The sequence below is a fragment of the Dipteris shenzhenensis genome, chromosome 4 (assembly GCF_047967505.1).
Source record: "Dipteris shenzhenensis isolate YYH24624 ecotype China chromosome 4, Dip_SZ_1.0, whole genome shotgun sequence".
NCBI lineage: Eukaryota > Viridiplantae > Streptophyta > Polypodiopsida > Gleicheniales > Dipteridaceae > Dipteris > Dipteris shenzhenensis.
In genome coordinates, this window is record NC_141599.1 from 49,137,114 (window position 1) to 49,161,677 (window position 24,564).

The following is a 24,564-nucleotide window of genomic DNA, read 5'->3' on the forward strand; positions in this document are numbered from 1 at the left end:
CCCCTTCATTTCATATATGATGGTAAAAACACCCGTAGATTGGCCAGCCAGGGGGATATCCTTGTGTTTTTATATTGTACATTCATTAGGGAGTTGCATTTTCCTTGGTGTCCTTGTCTCTAAGAAGTACATTAGTAGAAGTTTCCTTTCTCTGAATAAAAAGAGTAGAAAGTATGTTTCCTTGCACTATTAGTGCTAGGCCTCTAGTAATACCTCTAGAAGAGAACAAGCCCCCACCTTAGACACACTGCCACATAGGTGACTTGAACCTGACCTTCTCTCTTACAGCTTCTTACCTCCTCTCAGACTAGGCCATGTATTGTGGGTTCATTGTGTGGGCAGCTTGGTTTTGACATTTCCATGTATTGTGCTAGTGTTTGGCAGTCTATATTTGCAGCAATTCATTCTGTGTGAGCATTCTGTAATTCTACGTGTGCAATTTTTTGTGCAGGGCACCACAGTCTACCGTGCGTCTCTTGTTTTCGTTCAACATATCAAATCCATCTGCTAGATCTATGTAGACACTGCTAGGTCAGTCACCTAGTAGAAGGTGCACACACCCTAGAGAAAGAGTATTAGATCCCTAAGACATCTTAAACAGCATTGAATAGACTGAGTTCTATATCCAAAACAAAATGCTATTGTTTCTCTCACCACATGGCATATAGATATTCCAAATGGAAATCCCTCAATCATCACTCTAGTTTCCTATTGCCAAAGTATATGCAAATACGAAACCTTATACACTATTGTGTAAAATATGTGAAAGAAAGAATAGTACCTTAAGGTGTAGACATCGCATGTTGATATGCGAAATAAACTTGACTAACTCGGTAGACCAGCAAGCAGGGAAAAACTGCACGTTCAAGTGCCTTCTTGGTGGCTCCCTGGCCTTTCATTGATCGGTGCAGCAGGCAAAGGCGGGGAGAAAGAAATTGAATGGGTTGAAAAACGAAAGAACCCCTTTCAAGGGACCATACATTATCTTGGTAATTTACTGCATTGTCAAACCTCCCTAAGAGGAGGGGAGAAGGGGGGGGAACAGGACCTATGCACTAAAAAATAAAGCATGTTTCCAAATTGACATTGGCTCTACTATGCAAACCCATAAAATTCATAAATGCTGCTTTATATTTATCTTCTAGTAGGCAAGCCGTGCAGGTAGACAGATTTACTCTTACAGATACTAGAGAGCTTGAAGCTTAATTGGTAGGATGGGAAATTTCCTCAAGCATCCTTCAGGGTTCAACTTGAAAGATTGGAGCACAAATCATTGGCAGATATGATACAAACCGAATTGCAAAATTATCTCGTAGACTAGCAAATATAAGGAGAGAGTTTGTGCATGATGTCTGCAGCGCCAAAAAGATCCCCTATATTAAATATTATCACGTGTTTTTGCTCTTCTGCAAAGTAAAGAATGTGAATGGTCATAAAGTCCACAACCTTTTTATCTGGCGTTTTTCCAGGAGTGCAGGGGATAGGAATTGAGTCTATATGAAATTATAAAAAATTTGTCTGTTTAGTGTAATGTGAAGCTGTGCTTTTAGGAAAAGAAAGAAGCATGAAAGGTCATTACCTACCCTAATGGTTTGTATTGGTTGGATGAGTGGAAGAAGAAAACCGTTGCATCCAAAGAAGATGTTGCTAATAGCTCTCCATCCAATGTAAACTTAAATGCTGTGACATCTGCCTTTAGGGAAACAAAAAAAAAAAGCGTAGATTTATAAGCCTTCTTTTTCAGAAGTCACTCATCTAATTCTTCACTTATGTAATGAGACAAGCCCCAAAAAGAATAAACAACAGCTTTGCAGCATACCAAACCAGCAATCATCAATAAGGGGACAAAAATGAGTAGAAATTAAATAATTTACTGTATGTGGCTTTTGTGCTTTGACCAGCTGCCACTGGGAATGTCCTTTGAACAACGTTCTTACAACACCATCAGAAAACCCAGCAATCACCATCTTACAATATTGATCCACAATCCTTGGTGGCCAATAAAGAGACGTTGCTCCTGCTGTAAACCACCTTGCATAAAGCTGTTTATTTTCATTAAAGTGAAAAAGTCTCACCTGTTTTGATACGTTGTTTAAATGTCAGTATCACTAATTCATATACACAATATTTCCCTAGTTTTTGAAATTTGAATTAAAGGGAAGGAAAATATTTCTTTTGTAAATAAAAAACTGTGAAACAAATTCATGGAGATGTGCATAATAAGCAATGTACAAGTGGTGGAGACTAAGGAATATGTGCTCATGCAACATAGGATATACTCTGAGATCTGGGGCCACTCACATTGTCTGTTCATTGGAGGCTCATTGATATATAACGAATCATTGATAACCAGGAGCAACATTGTGCAACCCTCATCACCCCCGAGGTAACAAGGTACAAGGGCAGACTCATGAAACAGGCACCAAGAGAAGAGTTTCAACAATAGAGGATCACTGTGGCAAGTTTGGACAGTATGAGAGAGATTGCCGCAAGAAGCAATATGACCAAGGCGGCCAATCCAATATCAATTAAGGGAATTTCTGCAGAAGAGGAAATCATTGAGGTGGACATTCTAGTCACAATCATTTTGCAAATGAACATGGGAATATGTTCCTTGCAAACCAGGAAATGCAGCAAACTGATACAATGTATATAGACATGGATTGCAATCCAAAAGAGGATTTCAGCTATCAAGTCGACCAAGCAGATCAATATCCTTGGTATATCGACAACGGTGCATCATCTCACATGACAAATCACCAGGAATGGTTCACAGAGTTGAAACCATTAGAAGGTTAAAAGAATGTCATCTACACAGTAGATAATACACCAAATCCAGCTCAAGAGACAAGCATTGTCCCCATGAATAATATCACTGGTACGAATGGATTGGTGAAAGATGTACTCTGCATTCCGAAGCTCAGCAAGAACCTCTTGTCAGTAGGCCAAATGACGGAACACAACTATCGAGTCATCTTTGACGAAGATGAATGCAGTATCAGAGACAAATCCAAAAATTTTCAACTAGTAAGAAAAGGTGTCAAGGAAGGACACTTGTACATAATGCTAGCTACAGTACCAGATAAGCATGCCATGTCAGCTCAACCGCAACAGATGCCACTATCTGTAAAATAGCACAAGAGATATGGTCATGTCAATTTCAAGACCTTGCTAGGTCTCATAAATCAGAATATGGCAATCGGAATTCCAAAGCTACAGTTTCTTGGAAAAGTTTACAAAGCATGCTATTTCGACAAACAAAAGCGAACCAACTTTGGCAGAAGTACCTCTCGAGCATGAGGTATTCTTGATTTGATACATACAGATGTATGGGGTTATGCCCAATGCAGCATCAATGGTTCACTTTACTACTTGACTTTCATCGACAACTACAACAGATATTGTTGGGTCTATTTTCTGAAAGAGAAATCTGAAGTGTTTTCCAGATTTCAAGAATTCAAAGCCATGTTAGAAAACCAAATAGGCAAAAAGATCAAAGACATGAGATCAGATAAAGGAGGTGAATACATGTCTTCAACATTCATGAACTTTTGCAGAAGTCACGGCATTCGAAGACAATTTCTTAGTAGAATGCAAGAGCTGAAAGGAAGAATGGTACTTTAGCAGACAGTGCTAGAGCAATGCTTAGTGAGAAGCATCTTCTGAATCAATATTGGGCAGAAGCAATAGCCAGTGCAAACTACTTGCTTAATCGGCTTCCTACGGAACCGATTCAGGGTATGACACCTTATGAAGCATTCATTGGACATAAGCCACACGTTGGGCATCTTCGCATATTTGGTTGCATAGCATATGCCCACATACATGATGATCATCGCGGAAAATTGGATGCGAAGTCATGCAAATGCATCATGGTTGGCTACAGTGAAGAAAACAAAGCATACAAGTTGTATGATCCCATCAACCGCAAGGTCATTATCTCCAGAGATGTAATCTTTGATGAGGAATCAGAATGAAAAACCTCAAATACACAGGAGATAGACGTACCGATTTCACAGTCATTTACAAAAATGGTTGATGAAGTAAAGCAAGAATTGCTAGTAACACCCCAAGCAGAGTCAGAGCAGCTCAGACGGTCTACTAGGGAAAGCAAACCTCCAGTCAGATTGACATATGCTCAGAAAGGAAAAGCAATTCAGGTTGAAACCACCAACTATGCTCTTATGACTACCATCATGGCTACAGAAGAGCCAGTGTACTTCAAAGATACAGTAGACAAGCTAGAATGGCAAACTGCTATGAATGAAGAAATGGATGCTTTGTATAAGAATAATACTTGGGAATTATGCGACCTTTCACCAGGAAAGAAGGCCATAGCAAACAAATGGGTATACTAAGTGAATTACAATATAGATGGAAGTATTCAAAGATACAAAGCCAGACTAGTTGCAAAAGAATTTGCACAGCAATACAGTCAAGATTATAATGAGACTTATGCTCCAGTAGCAAAGATGGATTCCATACGGTTCTTGATATCACTAGCGACACTCAGTAGATGGAATGTGTATCAGCTCAATGTCAAGAATGCATTTCTCAAGGGTTACCTAGACGAGGAAGTCTACATGCAACAACCAACAGATTATGTTGAACCAGAAAAGGAGAATAAGGTTTGCCATCTTAAGAAGAGTCTCTACGGCTTAAAGCAAGCACCCAAAAGTTGGTACAACAGAATCTACAAGTATTTTGCTGATCTGGGATACATGAAGTCCAATGCAGATCATACTCTCTACTACAAAGTTCAAGGGGAAGACATTACTATTTGTACGTAGATGATCTGATTGTGACAAGAAGCAAGGATAGCTTCATCAGAAAGCTAAAACAAGACTTATCTGTAGAGTTCGACATGAAAGATCTTGGACTTATGCACTATTTGTCTTGGCATTGAGTTTTGGAGAGATTCAGATAGCACATTTATGAGTCAGCTCAAATATGTTGACAGTCTCCTGAAGAAGTTTCATTTGGCAGATTGCAAGATTGCAGCCACTCTCATGGAACATAGTTTGAAACTTACAAAAGTTCCATAGTTTGAAACTTAAAAAAGATAAAACAAGGGGGATAGATTGTTGGAGGAGCTCCCTAGCTGCTGCTGCCCGCCATTGCCTTCGCCCAGCCATTGTCCCCTAGCGCCTGGCCGCTCAGGCCCCCCCTTGGCAGCCCCGCTCCCTAGCAGACTGGTCGCGCAGACCTCCCAGGCAGCCCCCCTCCCTACCTGCCTGGCCGCGCAGGCTCCCTGGCAGCCCCGCTCCCTTTCAGTTTGGCCGCGCAGGCCCCCTGGCAGCTTCTCGCTCTCTAGCTGCCAGGCCGCGCAGGCTCCTTGGCAGTGCACAGGCCACAGGTCGCGCAGGCCCCCTGGCAGCGCAGGCCCCTTGGCAGGCTGCGCAGGCCCCCTGGCAGGCTCTCGCTTCTAGCTGCACAGGCTGCACAGGCCCCTTGGCAGCGCACAGGCCTTGGCTGCGTAGACCTCTTGGACCTGCGCCCTGCTCCCTCGGTCGCGCTCCATCTTCAGCCTGCTTCATCAGCCTGCTGTCCAAGCCGTGCCAGGCCACCTTCCAGGTCCTCTCCCTTGCTGATTGCCCGCTCTCCCTTGCTTCAGGTTAGGCAGTTTCAGGGCCCTCTCCGGGACTGTTCGACTCGTGTTCCGGGGAGCTGAGATCCTGGGCTGTTTCTTTGGGGTTTTACTTGTGGTTGGTTGCGAGTTCTTGGTGGGTATTTTCAGAAGAGGTAGCTCCTCCCTTCAGGACAGCGTAAGCTGAGACAATGGAGGACACTAATGCCACTCCCGTCGCCGAACTTGAGGAGATTGAAGTCACAGTTTCTTTTCCTCCCGATATTGTACAGATGATTGAGGTAGCAGAGGAGGGTTTTCGTTCGACACACATCATTGGCTTTCTACCCGGTAGAGGCCAACAGTTACGTGATTGGGTGTACACCAGCATGGCTTCTTTGGGTGTCTCAATTACGCAAAGGGTACTTTTCTTTTGGCCTTCAGTCTGCAGAGCAAGCTCAAAGAGTTCTTATGTCAGAGCAGAGTCATCCATTTGTGGCCTTGGCGGAAGCACTTCAGTTCTACTTCTCCTGGACCGCGACAAGTCTCCTTTTGGATCCTTTTCCCTGGACTTCCTGATGAGGTCAGCTCTTGTCGCAGAGCTGTGGAGCATATGGCTAGTGTGGCAGGTACAGTCATCTCTTCAGGTGCTAGACTTTCCTATGCTCAGTCACTTACTAGTGCAGGTGTTACGAGGGTCAGACTCATTTCAGATTTCCCCCCTCCTCGACCTTTGCCTACTTTGATTTCGTACTCCACTAGAGATGGGGTCCAGATGCAAGGTCCAGATGCAACAGAGGGTTTTGTACGAGGGTCTTCCTGATCAGTGTCTTTTCTGTCAGAAGAGAGGTCACTGCCTTTTTCAGCTCTTATGACTCCTAGACCTGACCCCAGGATGGTTGACAGAGATCTGCCCGTTGAGTTTTGGTCCTTTTTGGCTCGAGGGGTCTCCACAGACTCCCTCACTAGATTGGAACTTCTCCCGGTATTTTGTCGACGGTCAGAGGAGGTAGAGGAATACTTGGGATCTGTTACTCTATCCAGAGAGGGGCACATTCTTCGTTTCTCCGCAGGCAGCTTTCGTTCTCGGGGGAGTGAAAGCTGGTCAGCTGAGTTACTCGACAGCGAGATTGATAGACAGCTTTTGAGCATGGCTCAGTTCTCATCGGTTCACCGTTTTGTCGGCTCGCAGATTCATTCTTGCCCTAGGACTCTTCGACCTGGCTTCGGTGGCAGGGCCTTTCTGTTTCTGTTCTTTGAGGTTCAGGGAGATTTCGATTTGCCCAGGAGTGCCGGTTGGTTTGACTTTCAGCTCCTCAGTTCGAGACAGAGTATTATTCCATTGGATGGAGCCATTTTACATGAGTTGGGGCAGATTTGGAGCTTGATCAGAGATCGACTTTGGATAGTGCTGTCAGAGAGAGTCATTTGTGCCGCTGCCACTGGCATCCCATCACTTCCATCCGATGTCTAGGCTGTCCATCATTTCTTGGAACGTGAGAGGACTGAACGGCCGCAGATTTATTTCAGATGCAGATAGTCGTAGATCCGGAGTTCCTAGATTGCAGTTGCTTAGGGACTCCCTTCGATTTATTTCCTCAGGGTCCCCTCCAGACATTATACTTATCCAAGAGCATAAGCTCTCCCAGGACAGGATTGACAGATGCAGATCCTTACTCAGAGGACAGAGCCGGACTTATTGGAGCCCAGCGGATGGTACGAGGGGTGGAGTCTGCATTTCAGTTTCAGCCAGGTGGGCCCCAGAGATCACCCAAGAGGGTACACTAGTGGAGAGCAGGGCTTGCTATGTTATTCTTCAGATTGAGAGCACAGCAGTTGGTGTTCTCAATGTGTGCGCTCCCACGGATCCAGCCCGCAGACGTGCATTTTGGAGACAGCTCAGAGAGTCCCTTCCTCAGGCAGACACTTGGATTGTTGGAGGAGATTTCAACATGGTTGAATTCTCTGAAGACAAGTCGGGCCAGACAGAGAGTGGACTTTCTGATAGGGAGAGAGTGGAGTGGACTTCATGATGCAGCTCGATTGGACAACTTTCGCCACTTGGCTGATAGTCTTTAGTTCTCTTGGTCTGGGGTTTGCCATGGCTCCCTCTCTTTGGCTAGGCTTGACAGGTTTTATATTGGCCATTGGGGCTAGGCCAGAGGAGGACAGATTGGGATCCACCCGGGTTATGTTTTATCTGACCATGCTCCAGTCCTATTACAGATTCTCCCTACCTCTCGATTGGAGAGCACACGCTTTGTGAGAGTTCCGGACTTTGTTTTTCAGGACACAGAGTTCGTGGAACAATTGAAAGAGGCTTGGTTGACAGAGGACACTCCTGAGGATCAGGGCTGGTTGATGTGGGTAGAAGGGGCTTTGGCTAGAGTCAGCATGGCCTGCCAGTTGAGGGCAAAAGAGGAGAAGGAAAAGCTCAGAATCAGAGATCGGAATGCTAGAGCGGAGGTATCCAGACTTCAGAGATTGATTCAGAGCTTTCCTCATTCTCTTTTCATCAGAGGGCAGCTTTCAGAGGCTCAGGAGAGACTAGAGGAGATTCAGGGCAGGAGGGCCCAGTTCAGGTTTTACTCCCAGCAGACCTTCTGGATCCAGATTGATCTTTTCCTTTTTCAGCAAGTGAGTGCACCTGTTTGATTGGTTTGGCATTCTTTGCTCCATTTCTATTTGCTGTCTTAGCTTGCAAATTCTCATTCTTTCCCCGTGTCTGGGGCGGCAAGGCATTGGGAGGGGGCTGATGCAGAACCATTGGGCATTCTGAGGCTAGATGCCCAAACTTGTGGCAGGCAAAACAAGCTCGTGCAAACACACCCCATTTCAAATCAAAATACTTTTTTCCCAATTACACTCCCTCAACTTCCACTGCAATAGAAGGAGGGGTAGGTGTATCAGTGTCCCAGAGAATGTAGAACCTGTTACGGTTTCCATAGGGCGTGGAGGACAAATGATCTGTCCCAAAGAAGCAGCTAGGCCAGGCAACTCTTTATGCATATAGTCCGGGAAGTTAACAACCTCAACCCACACAGGACAATGATGTCGTATACTCTTAGGACAGCCTTCGCAGACTTGTGGATGAGGCCGGGTATCTTCAAACGGATCCTCATCGTCTTGTTGAGATCACTTCTGGTTTCTATTCCACTCTTTACACCGCCGATCCAGTCACCGAGGAGATGATCAGAGCCAGAGAGGAGATTTGGAGTCATGTCCCCCAGATGGTCTCAGACAAGATGAGTCATGTTTTGGATAGCCCACTATCACTCATGGAGATCACAAATGCGTTACATGAGCTGCCCAGAGACAGATGCCCGGGAGAGGATGGTCTGTCGCCTCTTCTTTTTAGAGCTCTCTAGGATACGATTGGGCCGCATCTACTTTCTGCCTTTTCAGAGGCTCTTGATACAGGATCTTTGGGCGAGGCTTTATGCACAGGTATGATTTGTCTCATCCCGAAAGGGGGAGACAAGACAATCCTACGAAATTGGAGACCCATTACACTTTTAGGGACAGCCTATAAGATCCTAGCAAAGACCTTGGCCCTTCGTTTAAAGCCTATGCTGCCAGATATCATCAGAGCTACTCAGACAAGATTTGTCCAAGATAGGAGTATCTTGGACAATATCTTCACTTTTTGGGAGGCCACTCACTGGGCGAAGGAGAGTCAGCAGGAGATTGCAGTTCTCCTCCTCGATTTTGAGAAGGCCTATGACAGGGTGGACTGGGGTTTCTTGGAGGGCACTATGAGGAGGCTAGGCTTCAGTGATAGATGGATTTTATGGGTCTCCTAACTTTACTCTCACTCTTCTAGCAGAGGACCGGCTTTTCAGCTATCCAGATCGGTACGACAGGGATGCCCACTTGCACCTTACCTTTTCCTTTTCGTAGCGGAGGCTATATACCAGTCATGGCACTTTGGGCCTTCATCTACCTATCCGGCAGGAGCAGGAGCTTCTGGACACTGAGTTTGTTGATGATACGGCACTGACAGTCAGAGGAGATGCATATAGTCTTGCTACTGCTGCGGATGCAATTGACAAGTTCTGCCTAGCCTCAAGGGGACTTGTCAATTGGAACAAATCAAAAGGCATCTGGACTGGAGCTCAGCAGGATACACCAGCATGGGGAGGAGACAGAGGCTTTGTATGGATACCCAGAGGCACCTCCACGAGATATCTAGGCTTCCAGGTTGGCATTGAGGTGTCCCCGACACAACAGTTTGCCCCAGTTCTTGAGAGTATCCGGAGAAAGCTAGCCTACTGGAGTACGGCTAGACTCTCTTTGGCCGGAAGAGCACTGGTACTCAACCAGGTTCTACTAGCGACTATGTGGTACCTTGCGTCATGTTGGTGCTTTCATGCTGACTCGATCCGTCAAGTGAGGAGATTGCTCCGGAACTTTATGTGGAGTGGTGGTGATGGTTCTGAGGACACTAGGGCCAGGGTTTCATGGGATACTATCATTTTACCCACCTCGCAGGGAGGACTTGGAGTTCTTGATCCTGAGATGCAGAGCAGGGCCCTTTTAGTCAAACTTCTTGTTAGAGGTTTGACCCTAGGAGATCAGCCATGGAAGCAGTTCCTACTGCATGGGATTCACCAGTGCATCCCCAGAGCAGCAGGCCAGGGGGCAGGTAGAGTCAATTGGATCTTCCTGACGGACCAGCATTCTCAGCCTTCCTCACCACTAGTGAAGAGGCTTATTCAAATATGGGACCATTTTAGACAACACCTTATCAGAGCAGTTCCCTCCTCCAGAGAGGAAATTGCCCGACAGCCACTATATCATAACCCCCTGGTTCGGTATCAGGGATCTTCCCCTGGTACAAAACTTAGGACTCCTTTGGCCAGATGGCATGCTCAGGGGGTTGTGACAGTCGGAGATTGGTTTAGGGGAGGTGTGGAGATGTCAGAGGAGGTGATCAAAGATAGACACGGGCCACTTGAACAGATTGCTGCCACTAGATTACTGATCATGAGAGCTATTCCTCAGAGGTGGAGGGATATGCTTACAGATCCAGACTATGCTCATCCCATCTCTACTTGGTCAGGTTGTTTTAGTGAATCTCAGCTATGCATTGGAGTTTGTTTAGGACCGGCACCGTTTACTTATTTTGAGACAGATTCCTCTCACAGATTGTATCCCACTCAGCCACTAGATCGACAGGAGCTCCTTTGGCAGAGAGTCAGGGTCATTGGCTACCTAGGTAAGGAATGGGCCACAGATCCGTCCAGGTTGACCATTGAGGAGGATCCTAGATGGAGACTTTGGATTTTTCAAGGTCGACCTCTTGCGGAGCTCGACTGGGACCCAGGTGAGTGGGCGTGGCCTGCTCCGGTGGCAAGCGCTCGTCCTCTTCCTTTTTTCCAGTACTCGACGAGGGCAGGTTACAGGCTTCAGCAGAGAGACTCTCATCACCTACCATCTGCCTCACAGCATTGGCACGCACAGGGACTTACTGCAGAGCTCTTGCAGAGCTAGTGGACTCACTTTTGGGGCATCAGTAGAGCCAGGAAAGTCTCCTACTTCCTTTGGCTTACTATTCATAGGGGTATACCTGTGGGTACTTGGCTTCAGCAGATGGGTAGACCCTCCTTGTGTATGCGTTGTCAGCTTACAGAGGAATCTAGTAAGCATTGTTTATGGAGCTGCCCCAGCTCTAGAGTGGTATGGACAGGTATCTTCAGGTTGTTCTCATATGTTACATCCGAGTCCTTTTTGATGACATGGAGTGCTGCCCTTTGGGGGAGAGGATCTGGAGCCTTTGCCCTCTATGAGTCAGAGCCAGGAGACCACGGTTTCTTCATGCAGTGTCGCCAGAGATGGGGTCCCACTGATGTTAGCATCATGGAGCCACAGGACTTACTTTTGATACCAGTACTAGCTCAGGATTCCAGGCCTACTTCACCTGCAGGTTCAGCCTGGGAGGTGATTTCTAGCATTACCCTATGGCGGATATGGTGTTCGCGATGTTCTTTTGTCCTTGGGGGTCATTTATGCACGGAGGCCGACATTCTTGCTTCCATTTGGGCGGAGATTATCTTCACTCTCAGGAGTCAGTGGGAGCGGTGTACAGGCACCTCTTTGGCAGCTCGTGGGAGACTTTTATCCTTCATGAGGACATGGGACTGCTCATTATTTTTTCATTTCACCCCTTTTGGGATGTCGTGGCATTTTAGACCACCACCATGGCTTTTTTGCCACATTGTTGAGGCTAGGGATAGAGTACTTTCTCTCCCACCTGTTGTATGATTCGTTTTGAATGGAATATATCACTTTCTTGTTAAAACTTACAAAAGATTCAGAAAAGGCTACACTCAATGACAGATACTACAGGCAGCTCATCGGATCTCTTATATATCTGACTATCACACGACCAGATATCTGTTATGCAGTAAGCTCACTAGCACAGTTTATGACAAATCCAAAACAGTCTCATTGGAATGCAGCCAAAAGAGTCTTGAGATACATCAGAGGTACAAGACAATTTGGGATAGAATACATAGGAAGTCATCCCTGGTTGCATCGATACTGTGACAGTGACTATGCCAAAGATCATGAGACCAGGAGATCGACATAGGGATATGCATTTTTTCTTGGTCAAGGTCCTATATCATGGTTGTCAAACAAACAAACAACTGTTTCTTTGTCTTCGACTGAAACAGAATATAGGGCACTCACTACCGGTGCATATGAGGCTGTATGGCTCAGAAGACTATTGTCAGAAACAGATTACTTTAATGAGTCAAAGCCAACAACAATATACTGTGATAATCAATCGGCTCAAGCATTGGCCAAGAATCCAGTATATCACTCTAGGACAAAGCACATTGATGTCAGAGAGCACTTCATCAGAGAAAGAGTGATACTTGGTGACATCACACTGCAGCATTGTGATAGCAAAGAGAATGTTGCAGACATCTTTAGCAAACCACTAGGTAAAGAGCTTTTCAAGAAACACCGACTAGCTCTTGGTTTGACACAGAGGAAGGACATTCCCATTAAAGGGGTGTGATGGAATGTAATGTTCAGTCCTTCTTCGATTCCCTAGAATCATCATCTTGAGAGAAGGCCTACTTCATGATGTTGATCTTGAGGGAAGGTGTTGAGAGTTCACACTCAACATCATGTGATCATATGTGCATAGCACCATCGTGTGATCATATGTGCATAGCACTAACCCAATAGAGTGCTATAAAGGAAAGCGTTAGATGCCCTAACCTAACCCTAACCCTAAATGGGTTTATATATATTCTACATTTTCAACTAAATATAGTGTACAGTTAGTCACTTGTGGTGTGCTCTCTAGCTGTGCCCTTTCTCCTCATCTCCACTCTTCTCCTTTCCCCTCTTCATATTTTGTCAGAGGGGAGATGAGGGGGATGGGGAATTCAGCATTGGATGAGGATTGAGAGTGGGAGAGAGAGAGAGGCTAGAGCTAAGAGCTTGCCTGTTGCATTGTTATGTTGTATTGCTATCTTGGATGAGTAATCTCTGCTTCATCTTGAGGTTCCATTTTCATTCTATGTTGTATTTGGTTCACATTGTGCCCCCTTTGTCTATTGTTTCCTCCATTGTGTGTTGCTCTTTCTTGTCTCCTTTTAAAAGTTTGTTCTTTATGTTCCAATTCACAACACTCCCTAGCATGTGTCTCCACACGTGATCCTTGCACAAGGTAGTGTAGTGTCATAGGTCCACACATCAACCACTACACGCTTCTCACATCAATGGCCTTGTAGGCTACTCTATGGGCTATCCATAGGTGTCACTCATTCCTTGGTATGTGCCTTGTAGGCCTAGATATTATCAGTTAGGACCTATGGTACACTTAGTACTAGTTCCAGTTGGGACACCTAGTACATGTATGACACCCAGTTAGGGTTTCATTATATTAGGTGTATCTTTTGTATTCTTTATAACTTCGGTAATACAACTTCAGCAGCACGCTTTGCTTCTTGCCTCCGTCTCCTGTTGCTTCCGTTGTTCACTCCACCCAACAGTGGTATCAGAGCAGTTTTGCCTTGGTTTCCAGCCTTCCCCCGCATGAAAACTTCGTCTGGATCTCACTTTTGCTGCCTACCTTCTTTTAGGACAGATTTTCAGCAAGTCGCCTCTCTTTCTGGCTTCCTGCTTCCGTCCCGAAGGTTTCTGTCGCAAAAAGTTTCTCCAGATTGCTTCCTTCTGCTGGGCGACTGCTTCTACAGGCTGAATTGGCTGGAAACTGCATCGATTCTCTCTCCTGGAGCTTGACAACTGCATTCCCGGACTCCCATTTGCTGGTCGACACTCTTTCTAGGTGTTTTTCAGCAGGGCAACTTCAGATCTGCACCAGATCTGCTGTTTTTTGTCAGATCTACACCAGATCTACGGTTTTTTGTTTGATCTGCACCAGATCTGTTGTTTTTTGCTGGTCGCCTCTCCTATTGGGCACCATTTAGCTGGGCGACACCTATTCCTGGTGGTTTTCAGCTGGGCGACTGGATCTGGTTGCATTCCTGGCTGGGGTGACTGCATTTCAGGCATTTTCCTGCTGTTTTTCAACTTGGACAGCACCATTGTCACTTTTTGAGTGATTGGTTTGCTTCCTGGTGCTGGAATACACTTTCAAATCAGAGATTTACTGCTGCAGCAACTGTATTTTGCTGTTTTTTGGTCATTTCTACTTGACATTGTGCCCGTGACACTCAGATCTTGCACCAGAATCCCCTCTTTTGCTGGGCGAACTGATTTTGGTGGCATCTGGAGTGATATTCAGTCACCATTTGCTGATTTCCAGTCACTTTTGACTGCTACATACAGGCTGCGTGCTTGTCATTGACTTTTCTCAGCTTCTGGGCTGATATTTGGTCATTCTTTGGTGGACATTTGTTGTCTTTCTTTCACAGGTTCATCCGGTAAGCTTCTGTTCTTTCTATTGCACAGTTGGCAAGGCCCTTGCACCTCAAGACTTGGCTTTTCAGGTACCATTTGACAGTGGACAGCAGTACACTTTGGCAATGATCTTGCTCAGTTGAGGTTATGCTTTGAAAAGCCTTGAGGCTTACGCATTCAATCACTAATACTTGCAGTTGAGAGCTTGAGGCTCTTGCTCTTTGTTTTTGTCATTCTTGTGCATTTGACTGCATAATGGCTGGTGGCAAAGATGATTTCTTTGGGGCCTTCGGTGTTGATGATAAACTCGATGGGGTTAACTACCCTATGTGGTCATTTATGATGAGGCATGTCTTGGTGGCCAAAAATTTGTGGAATATTGTGAATGGCAATGAGCCTAGGCCTATCAGGCAAGCTACATCTTCCACTAGTGATGTCACATCCAGTGGTTCTTCCCGTGATGCCTTTGTACCTCCTACTCAGGAGATGATTCAGTGGGATGGCCGTGATGCTAAGGAATAGGCATTAATTGCTCTTTCTGTTAAGAAGAGTCTTATACCTCATATCAGATCATGCACTACTGCTAAGGACTCTTGGGATAAGCTTGCTTCCTTGTATCAGGTACGCAATGAGGCCCGTGTTGCCTATCTTCGCAAGCAGCTGAAGGATACTCGTCTGGATGAGGGTGATAACATGGATGCATATCTTACAGCTATCCAAGATTTAAAGGAGCGATTGGCTAATATTGATGAGGACATCCCTTGACTCACAACTTGTATCAGGCACATTGGATGGGTTGCCTGACTCTTACCAAGGTTTTGCCACTACCTTGAGGTTGGTTGCCATGGGCAATGCCAACTATTATTCCTTTGATCAATTGGTTGCACTTTTACTGCAGGAGGAACACAGCCGTGTGAATCGGAATGCCAGTATATGCACTCAGATCAGGCCTTTGCAGCCAATGATCGGAATAAGGGAAGATTTAAAAAATCTGTCCCTAAAAATACAGCAAATAATCAGCCTTATACTTCATCCTCTCAGGGTAATCAGAAGAAGAAAAGGAGGTGCAATTATTGCAGGAAGCCGGGCCATGAAATTGCTGAATGTAGGAAGAGGATTGCTTCTGAAAAGAAGAAGAAAGAAGCTGGACTTTCAGTCACATCTACCTCTGGCACTGATGCAAATACACATGGGCATGCTAATGAGCAAGCTAATTATGCCAGGGATCAGAATTGGGGCTTCATTGTTCGATGCCATTACAATCCTCCAGTGCATGATATAGATTCACATGCTTGTATGGCAGTTTCAGCCTCTACATGGTTCTTTGACAGTGGTGCTTCCAAGCACATCACCTCCTGTAAAGCTTTGTTTACTTCTCTTGCTGATGCCCCAAAGGGGGGTTCCATGACATGTGCCAACAATGCATCATATATGGTTAAGGGTATTGGGTAGGTGGCTGTTACATCAGTTACAGGTAGTACAGTCACTCTGGAGAATGTCTTGTATGTACCAGGCATACGGAAAAATCTGATTTCTATTTCAGCCATAGCTACATGTGGATTTCGGATTGTCTTTGATGGGCATAGGTGTGCAGTCTATGACTTAAGTCATACCGATGCTATTGTATTGACTGGTACTCTTCAGGGGGGCTTGTACAGCTTGGATGCATAGCTTGGATGCATATGACAAATGCAGTGACAGTTCAGCTCATGATGCTCATGCAGTTGATGCAGATGTTTTGCCTGATACTTATTTGTGGCATGAGAGGTTTGGGCATCTTAACTTTAATGCTATGGTAAAGTTACCGAAAATGGTTGAAGATATGCCACAGCTACAGATTCCTCATAAGCATGTCTGTGAAGCTTGCTTGCTTGGCAAGATGCACCGCTTTGTCATACCTAAGGATGGTAGAGTTGGGGCATCACGCAAGCTATTCTTGATTCACAGTGATGTGTGTGGTCCTATGCGGGCTGCTTCCATTGGAGGTTTCTATTATTTTGTGACATTCATTGATGACTTTACCAGGTATACTTGGATCTTTGCATTGAAGTCCAAGTCAGAGGTGCTTACCTGCTTCAAGCATTTCATTGCCTTGGCTGAAAATGATTCAGGCTTGAAGATTGCACACTTGAGATCAAACAGAGGTGGTGAATATATGTCAGAGGAATTTAATGCTTACATGAAATCCCGTGGTATTCATCATGAGTGTACAGTGCCTTACACTCCTCAGCAGAATGGAGTTGCTGAGAGAAAGAATAGGACAGTTATGGAAATGGCCAGGTGTATGCTTAAGGGCAAGAATTCGCCCAATATGTTTTGGCTGGATGCAGTCATATGTGCCAATTATGTGCTCAACAGGAGCCCCACCAAAGCATTGAAAACATTCACACCCTATGAGGCTTGGAAAGGACACAAGCCAACCATTTCTCACATGCGTACTTTTGGGTGTTTGGCCTATGCACATGTGCCTTCACAGAGGCGGACAAAGCTGGATGATAAGGCTATAAAATGTATATTTTTGGGATACAGTGCAGAGAGTAAGGGTTATAGACTTTATGAGCCTTCCACTAGGAGGGTAATTGTCAGTAGAGATGTCATCTTTGATGAGACATCTTCCATGCCCTTGCGGGACTGCAAAGTGCAGTCTACACTTGGTGTCTCAGATATTTTTGATAGTCTTGTGCCATTGCTTGGATCTGATGACTCAGATGATGCACCACAGGGTTACGCTCCTCCACCTAATGCTCATTTACAGCCTACTACACAGTCCGGACAGCCACATGTTTTGACACAGATGCCATGTGCTTCTGAGGACATTGTGGAAAAGGCAGTAGAGCAAGAATTGGCTGATATTAGACAGCCTAAAAGAGCTCCTCGTTGGCTCTTTGAAACTCTGAAGGACAACAAACTTGATGCTCCTTTGCAGGCACATACGAGAGCTGCAGCCAAAAGAGATTTGGCAAACTCGGTTGCTCATGCATTGATTGCTATCGCATTTGATGAGGAGCCTATTTGTCACAAAGATGCCTTCTCAAATGAATTGTGGATGAAAGCCATGCAGGATGAATTGGACTCCATTCATGCAAACAAAACATGGGAGTTATGTGACTTGCCTGCATGCAAACATGCAGTAGGGACTAAGTGGGTATACAAGGTAAAAAGAAAAGCTGATGGTTCAGTTGACAGGTACAAAGCCCGTCTTGTGGCCAAAGGCTATGCTCAGAGAGAGGGCATTGATTATGAAGAGACCTTTGCTACTACTTCACGCATCACCACCATTAGATGTGTTATTGCCCTGGCTGCCCATAATAATTGGGAGGTGCATCAGTTGGATATAAAGACAGCATTTCTCAATGATCTTTTGGCAGAGGAAGTCTATGTTGCTCAACCTCCAAGCTTTGAGGTTGAAGGGTCTGAACGCAAGGTATGCCGGCTTAAGAAAGCCTTATATGGATTGAAGCAGGCACCCAGGGCTTGGTATGACAGGATACACACTCATTTGCTCAGCCTTGGCTTTCAGAATAGTCCTACAGAAGTTACTTTATATATCTGCAAGAGGGGGGCAGATTTGCTGATTTTGATCCTCTATGTGGATGATATGATTCTCACTGGGCCACATCCCGAGAAAATTGCAGATTTCAAGCGGGAATTACAGCAGTCTTTTTCCATGACTGATCTTGGCCAGTTGCACTACTATTTGGGCATTCAATTTGCTCGATCTGAGGGGGGAATTGTGATGTCACAATCGAAGTACATTGGGCAGCTTCTACATAGATTTCAGATGGAGGATTGTAAGCCTGTCCCCACCCCATTAGAGACTGGTTTTCATTTCTCTACTGAAGATGGCAGTGGTCCATGTGATGCTACCTCCTATCAGCAGGCAGTTGGTTGTTTGCTTTATCTATGTCATACTCGGCCAAACTTGCAGTATGTGGTTTCTCAGTTGAGCAGATACATGCACAGTCCCATTCATCACCATTGGCATGCAGTGAAACGTGTCTTCAGGTACATCAAAGGCATGCAATACTTGGGCCTTCTCTACAGGGCTGATACTTCACTTATCATGCATGGGTTCACTGATAGTGATTGGGCTGGTTGCCAGGATACACGCAGATCCCACAGTGGCAATTGTTTTATGCTTGGTTCTTCATGCATCTCATGGTTCAGCAAGAAGCAGGCTACAGTTGCCACATCTAGTTGTGAAGCTGAGTACAGAGCAGCTTTCACAGCTACAGTAGAGTGTGTTTGGCTATGGAAATTACTTGCAGATCTTCTGGTTGGTCAGACAGCTCCTACCGTCATCCATACTGATAGAGTGCTTTGGCTATAGCACGAAATCCAGTGTTTCATGCTCGCACAAAGCACATTGAGGTTCATTATCATTATGTCAGAGAGAGATGGTCAGATGGTGACATCAAGTTGTCTTATGTTCCCACTGAGGACAACTTGGCAGATCTATTCACTAAGGCTCTTCCGCGGCCTAAGTTTGAAGCTTTTCGACAAGCTTTACACTTGGTCCCTTTTGTTACATGATCTGCCTTCTCTGTACAGTCATAGGTTGCTATATCCACATTGGATGAATTTGTGCAACCATGACCTAGTCTTTCAGGTATCTTGAGACGTTTCCAGGATACTTCAGCCCATACCGTCGAGGGGGGTTTGTAGGCCACTCTATGGGCTATCCATAGGTGTCACTCATTCCTTGGTATGTGCCTTGTAGGCCTAGATATTATCAATTAGGACCTATGGTACACTTAGTACTAGTTCCAGTTGGGACACCTAGTACATGTATGACACCCAGTTAGGGTTTCATTATATTAGGTGTATCTTTTGTATTCTTTATAACTTCGGTAATACAACTTCAGCAGCACGCTTTGCTTCTTGCCTCCGTCTTCTGTTGCTTCCGTTGTTCTCCACCCAACAGGCCTTAGGCGTCCAATAACACCTCCGGAAGTGAGCTCTAGCTGTAACATCATATGTGCCATCAAGTCTTATCCATATAAAATTCCTTATTGGTCTCTTGAGCTGAGTGATGCGGTCCCTTGAATGGCACCATCAAGAACACACAAACCATGATGTGGCCAAAAGGACCCAGTTGACCAGAGGCAAGGTCAAGCTTTGCAAAGTCTCAAAAAAGAGCTTTCTCCTTATACTCTCCAAGGGTGTTTATTTTTTGCAAGCTTTGATTACGAGCTTTTTTATTTTTTTGCGAGCTTTTCTTGGGCTGAGCTTGGGGGACTTTATTTTTTTGGTCATTTCTTAGAACATTATATAACACAACTCTTGGGGGACTTCACATGATATAAGAGTCACATATCTTGAGAAACACTTATAACACAATCCTTGATCTATGATCCTGTTAGAAGTAAGGTCACTTGGCAAGGTTCTAGGACATGGATTTAGAGGAGTGTGAGAGCTTAAGAAAAGACAGTAAGGGTTTCAAATGGTAGATTCTTTTGTGGTTGCATGTTCAGAGTATTCTAAACATGCATTAATCTTTGAAGCTCTCTAAATCATTTCACAAGACAATTATGAAGATACTCTTTGGGAACCCTATGGACAAGAAGCTAATTTTTATGCCAATAAGGCTTCCTAGTTCTAGTTTTAAACTGCCGATTGTAAGTGTTCTCAATAGAAATGTTAAACCAAAACTATCTAATTATATAGAAATTTGACACTCTAACACAAGAAATGGATTTGTTCATATCACTCTGATCGTTTTGACTACAAACATGACCATGTTTGGAGTCATATTGACCAAGTTATGACCAAGATAAGATTGGCTTTCCAAGCCCTCCAAGCACTTGAGGGCCCCTGGCCGTGCTTGAGGATCTTGGCCAGGGGCCCTCAAGTGCTTGGAGGGCTTGGACAGCCAATCTTATCTTGGCCATAACTTGGTCAATATGACTCCAAACATGGTCATGTTTGTAGTCAAGGCGATCGGTGTGATATGAACAAAGCCATTTATTATGTTATAGTGTCAAAATTCTAAATATTTAAAAAGTTTTTGCTGAAAAGTATTTGCTTCACAAGAGCTTGAACTTATCATGCTACAAATGAACATAATGTTTTTCCAACCATCATTTTATATCAATAGTTTGAATATATATACTTAGTAGTTATTAATAATCAATAATTTTAACAAGAACATAATCAATAATACTAAAAGTGCATCCTTATTAGCTTCATGTGAAGGGGAAGATTGTCCTAAACAAAGACGAAAAAAAGGAGCCCCAGAGCTTGGGCAAGGGCTATGCCAATAGTCGTTCCTTGATCATTTTGTGTACAAAATGGATCAATCATATGGATAGAAAAAATTTAGTGAGCTATAGAAAGGCTTTTAAGAGGGAATTTGGTAGAAGGAGCTTTGTGGGTCCCCCAACTTCATTTTTTTTCTTTTTTCACTACACAAAATTCTTACTTTGAGGCTCAAATAAATATAGCAAGAAAACCCTTAACCTCACAAAGGTGTATGCTTTTAGTGTTCCTTTTCATGTCTTTTCCATTCACAACTTCAAAAAGCTCGCAAAAAAATGAAAAAGCTTGCATACAAACCTCGCAAAAAAATATCCCTCACTCTCCAACACCAAAGCAAAATGTTGTGTCGAAGAGATGCCCAAGTGAACTTGGCATCCCAAGTATCTAAAATAAAAACCCCTCTCAATCCAAGTGAACCTATGTCACTTCCCCAATCTGGAGTGTCCTCGTCATTGATCCAAAAGCCATTGGATTTATGCCAATTAATATGTGCCCCTGCAACAGTGCAAAATAAATCCAATGATGTCCTAAAAGAAGTGATCGTCTGTGGCGTGACATCCAAAAAAACGGCAGTGTCATCTGCCAGCTCACTATCCAGAAACTGATATCAGCAAATGGAGATAAACTATAGATACTCATAGCTGCAAACACAAATAAGACAAGAAAGGGAGCAAGGGAACATCCCTGGTGGACTGATCTAGAGATCTCAAAATTGTCTCTCCTTGCACCACCAATAAACACCTGGCTGTGGGGGCTGATCTATTTAAAGAGGAAACCCCTCTGATCCATGCATTTGTAAAGCCAAAACAAAGAAGGGTTCCCTCCAAAGTGACATCCATATATGCAAACCTATCTCTATGAGATCATCCTCTGCATGAAAGGCATCTGGAATCCTAATGCTAGCAGAGCGTCCCCTCAAGTGAAGCTCAGAAATCATGAGTACTACTGGAAAGTGGTCTAAAGTAGAAACACTAGTGGCAATGCATACTAACCCAACTCTGTCCAGAACCCAATCTTCAACATAGAATATATCAATTCGTGCATGTATAGGCATCTATTGTATCCTGCTCGACCACGAGAACAAGACAGACTAAGTCTGAGTGTGAAAGGCATCATCAATCCAAGCATCTCTGCCACTAAAACGAAACAAGAAGGCATCCTAGGCTGCTCTCTCCAAAGGGTGAATGCCACCCTCTCTACCCCCTTTTTTAACTACTAGTGGCAATGCATACTGACCCACCTCTTTCTAGAGCCTAATCGTCAACATAGAATCTATTAATATGTGCATGTATATGCATCTGTTGTCTCGTGTTCGACCAGGAGAACAAGAGAGACTCAGTCTAAGTGTGAAAGGCATCATCAATCCAAGCATCTTTGCCACTGAAACAACACAAGAAGGCATCCCAGGCTATCTCTCCAAAGGTGAATACCACTCTCTCTATCGCCTTTTTTATGAGAAGGCAACTCAATCGAGTCTAGAGATAGCCGGCAAATAGGAGAAGGATATGAAGCCAAAGTGAGTCTAAAATCAGTGTTCTAGGTGGTCTTTGTGTGGTTATATAGTCTAGTGAGTCCTAGACATGCCACGTGTCATATTGGAAGATATCCCATAGACATTGTGACTTTCTAGAGTCTAGTGACACACTATATATTGTTGTACTTGTCTATTGTCTAACACATCAATCAGCATCAAGCTATCTTTTTTTTTTTGGCGCAAAAGGTAGTGCTAGTTATATTACTTGAAAACGAGAGTACAAGAGGGCCTAAAGGCCAGCAGGCTGCAATCACAAAATGGATACAGGCCGAGGAACCAAAATACTAATTACAAGCCTATCAGGGCATAATCATCAGAGCGTGGACAAACAGCCACGGTGGGGGGGAGTAATGCCACTGAAGACTCTGAGAAGAGTGCTGGAAGAACAGCTCTCGGTGGTCCCAGTCGCGAAGGAAGCGCCGTCTCTTCTCCTTCCCTGCCCGGGACTCCCCTTGAATCTGATCCCACTGACCTTGAGCATGTGAATGATCGTGCTCCAAATGTTTGCTAGGGTCTGGGTAGCAGAAGAAGCCTGATCTCCTAAGGTCTGCGCGCATCTGGAAGTCCAGATATGCCAGCCTGCAATGCTCCCTATGATCTCCCAAACTGGGTGCCGAGTCATCGCTCCTGCATCTGTCTCTGTCAGATGCCAAGGGAAGCTGTCCATGTATGCCCAGGTGGCCTGCATGATGAAGAAAACTGGATCCTGCCTAGAGAACTCATAAGCCAAGTGATGTCCCATCTCGGTGCTGCACCAGCAAACGGCTCCCCAAGTGATCGGTCCTAGCTCGGGTGCAGCCCTCGCTAAGATCCCCATGACTCCCTTCCAAACTGTCTGAGCATGCGAGCAGCTCCAAAGGCAGTGCTTCAGGGACTCCTCCTCCTGAAAACACATCTGGCAGTGCCCCTCCTGCCCCATCTGTCTCAGCCAGCTGCCAACTGGTAGCCCCTTGTGGGCCACCATCCAAAGAAAGTAAGAGATCTTCCTCGGCCGCCAGCTTGCCCAAAGAGTCTTCCAGAATGTGCGAAGAAAGACTAGAGATATCCCTTGGGCATACCAACTATGTGCGTGTGTGGGTAGCCCGCGCTAGAGAGCCCCAAGAGCACGCCTACCAGTACACACACTGTAAGAGAAGAAGGGGGTAGGGTTCTCTGAGGTCTCCAATGGTGGCCAGCGCCACTCCCCTGGGTCCCACTCCACCTCTGTCAAGGAACGGCCCTCCCAGATCCAGAGTCTCCAGTCCTGGTCCTGCATAATCGGGGGGTCTATATGCCACGTTTTCCCTTGCAGCCCTATGATGCGAAGGCGTTGCCAAGGAAGCTGGGGGTCGATCACGCCCTCTCTGCTCTGGAGACGGCTATCATCGACGACGGAGAAGAAGTGGATCGAGGAGTCCGAGAAAAGGCCTGCAACCACCAAAGGAATGCCACGGGGTGTGAACTGCCCTAGCCACCTCTCATCTCCCGGGAAGAGCTGTCTCGTGATCATGGGAATCCTCCAACTTGCAGGAATGGCAGCATCGATCTCCGCTTGTCGAGCCTGGATCCCACGTGCCGTACCTACTGCTGCTGCCAGCTCGCCTGGGCTCAGCTGGCTGTAGACGTCCCTCCAAACCCGGAGCGAGCGCGCGGGCCCACGCGCCCAGAGCGCCCAAGGGATATGGGATCTCTCTCCAAGCTGGCGACCTGTATCATCTCTCACCTGGCTGCTCCAGATCAAGGGTTGTCTGTCTATCTCCTCTCGGCAGCTAGGGGGAACCTGGGAGAGGCTGTGTCGCAACTTCCTCCAAACCGAGACGAGGCTACGGAGGAAGGGGGACCGGGGCTGAGTAAGTGGGGCAGAAGTGAAGATCCACCGGATAGATGGTTGCCAATCACCCCCTCTCTGGGGGGTATATGCGCTAAGACCATACTGAAACAAGAGCTTCCACGTCTGCCCTCCTGGGGTCAGACCGCGGATGACTAACTTGCCAAGTAGTGCCTGACTCTGCAGTTCTGGATCTATGATGCCAAGGCCACCCTCTGTCTGGGGGAGAATGACCGTCTGCCAGGCGACTGGTGGTGCCGGAACCATTTGAGCCAGACCAAAGGAAGTTCCGCACTAGTCTCCTCAGCTGGGCTACACACGATCTCGAGAAACACCAGCAAGAGGCCACGTACCAAGCAGTGGCAAGAAGGACCTGGTTGACCACAAGGGCCCTGCCTGCCAAGGATAGTCGAGCCGTGCTCCAGAAGGCTAGCTTTCATCGTATGGAGACTAGGACCGGTAAGAATTGCTGAGCCGACGTGATGTCCAGGCCTACCTAGAATCCCAGGTAACGTG

General features: G+C 45.5%; 1 protein-coding gene across 1 annotated transcript in view; it reads right to left on the bottom strand.

The window, feature by feature from the left end:
- LOC147902982 (uncharacterized) overlaps positions 1–24,564 on the bottom strand; it is a 437,346-nt gene that overhangs the window by 317,821 nt on the left and 94,961 nt on the right. Inside the window, exons 11-12 of the mRNA XM_087373981.1 lie at positions 1,875–2,075; positions 1,584–1,693 (exon numbers count right to left, since the gene is read on the bottom strand). Of these exons, the coding sequence (XP_087230107.1) occupies positions 1,584–1,693; positions 1,875–2,075 (311 nt within the window). The remainder of the gene's footprint in view (positions 1–1,583; positions 1,694–1,874; positions 2,076–24,564) is intronic.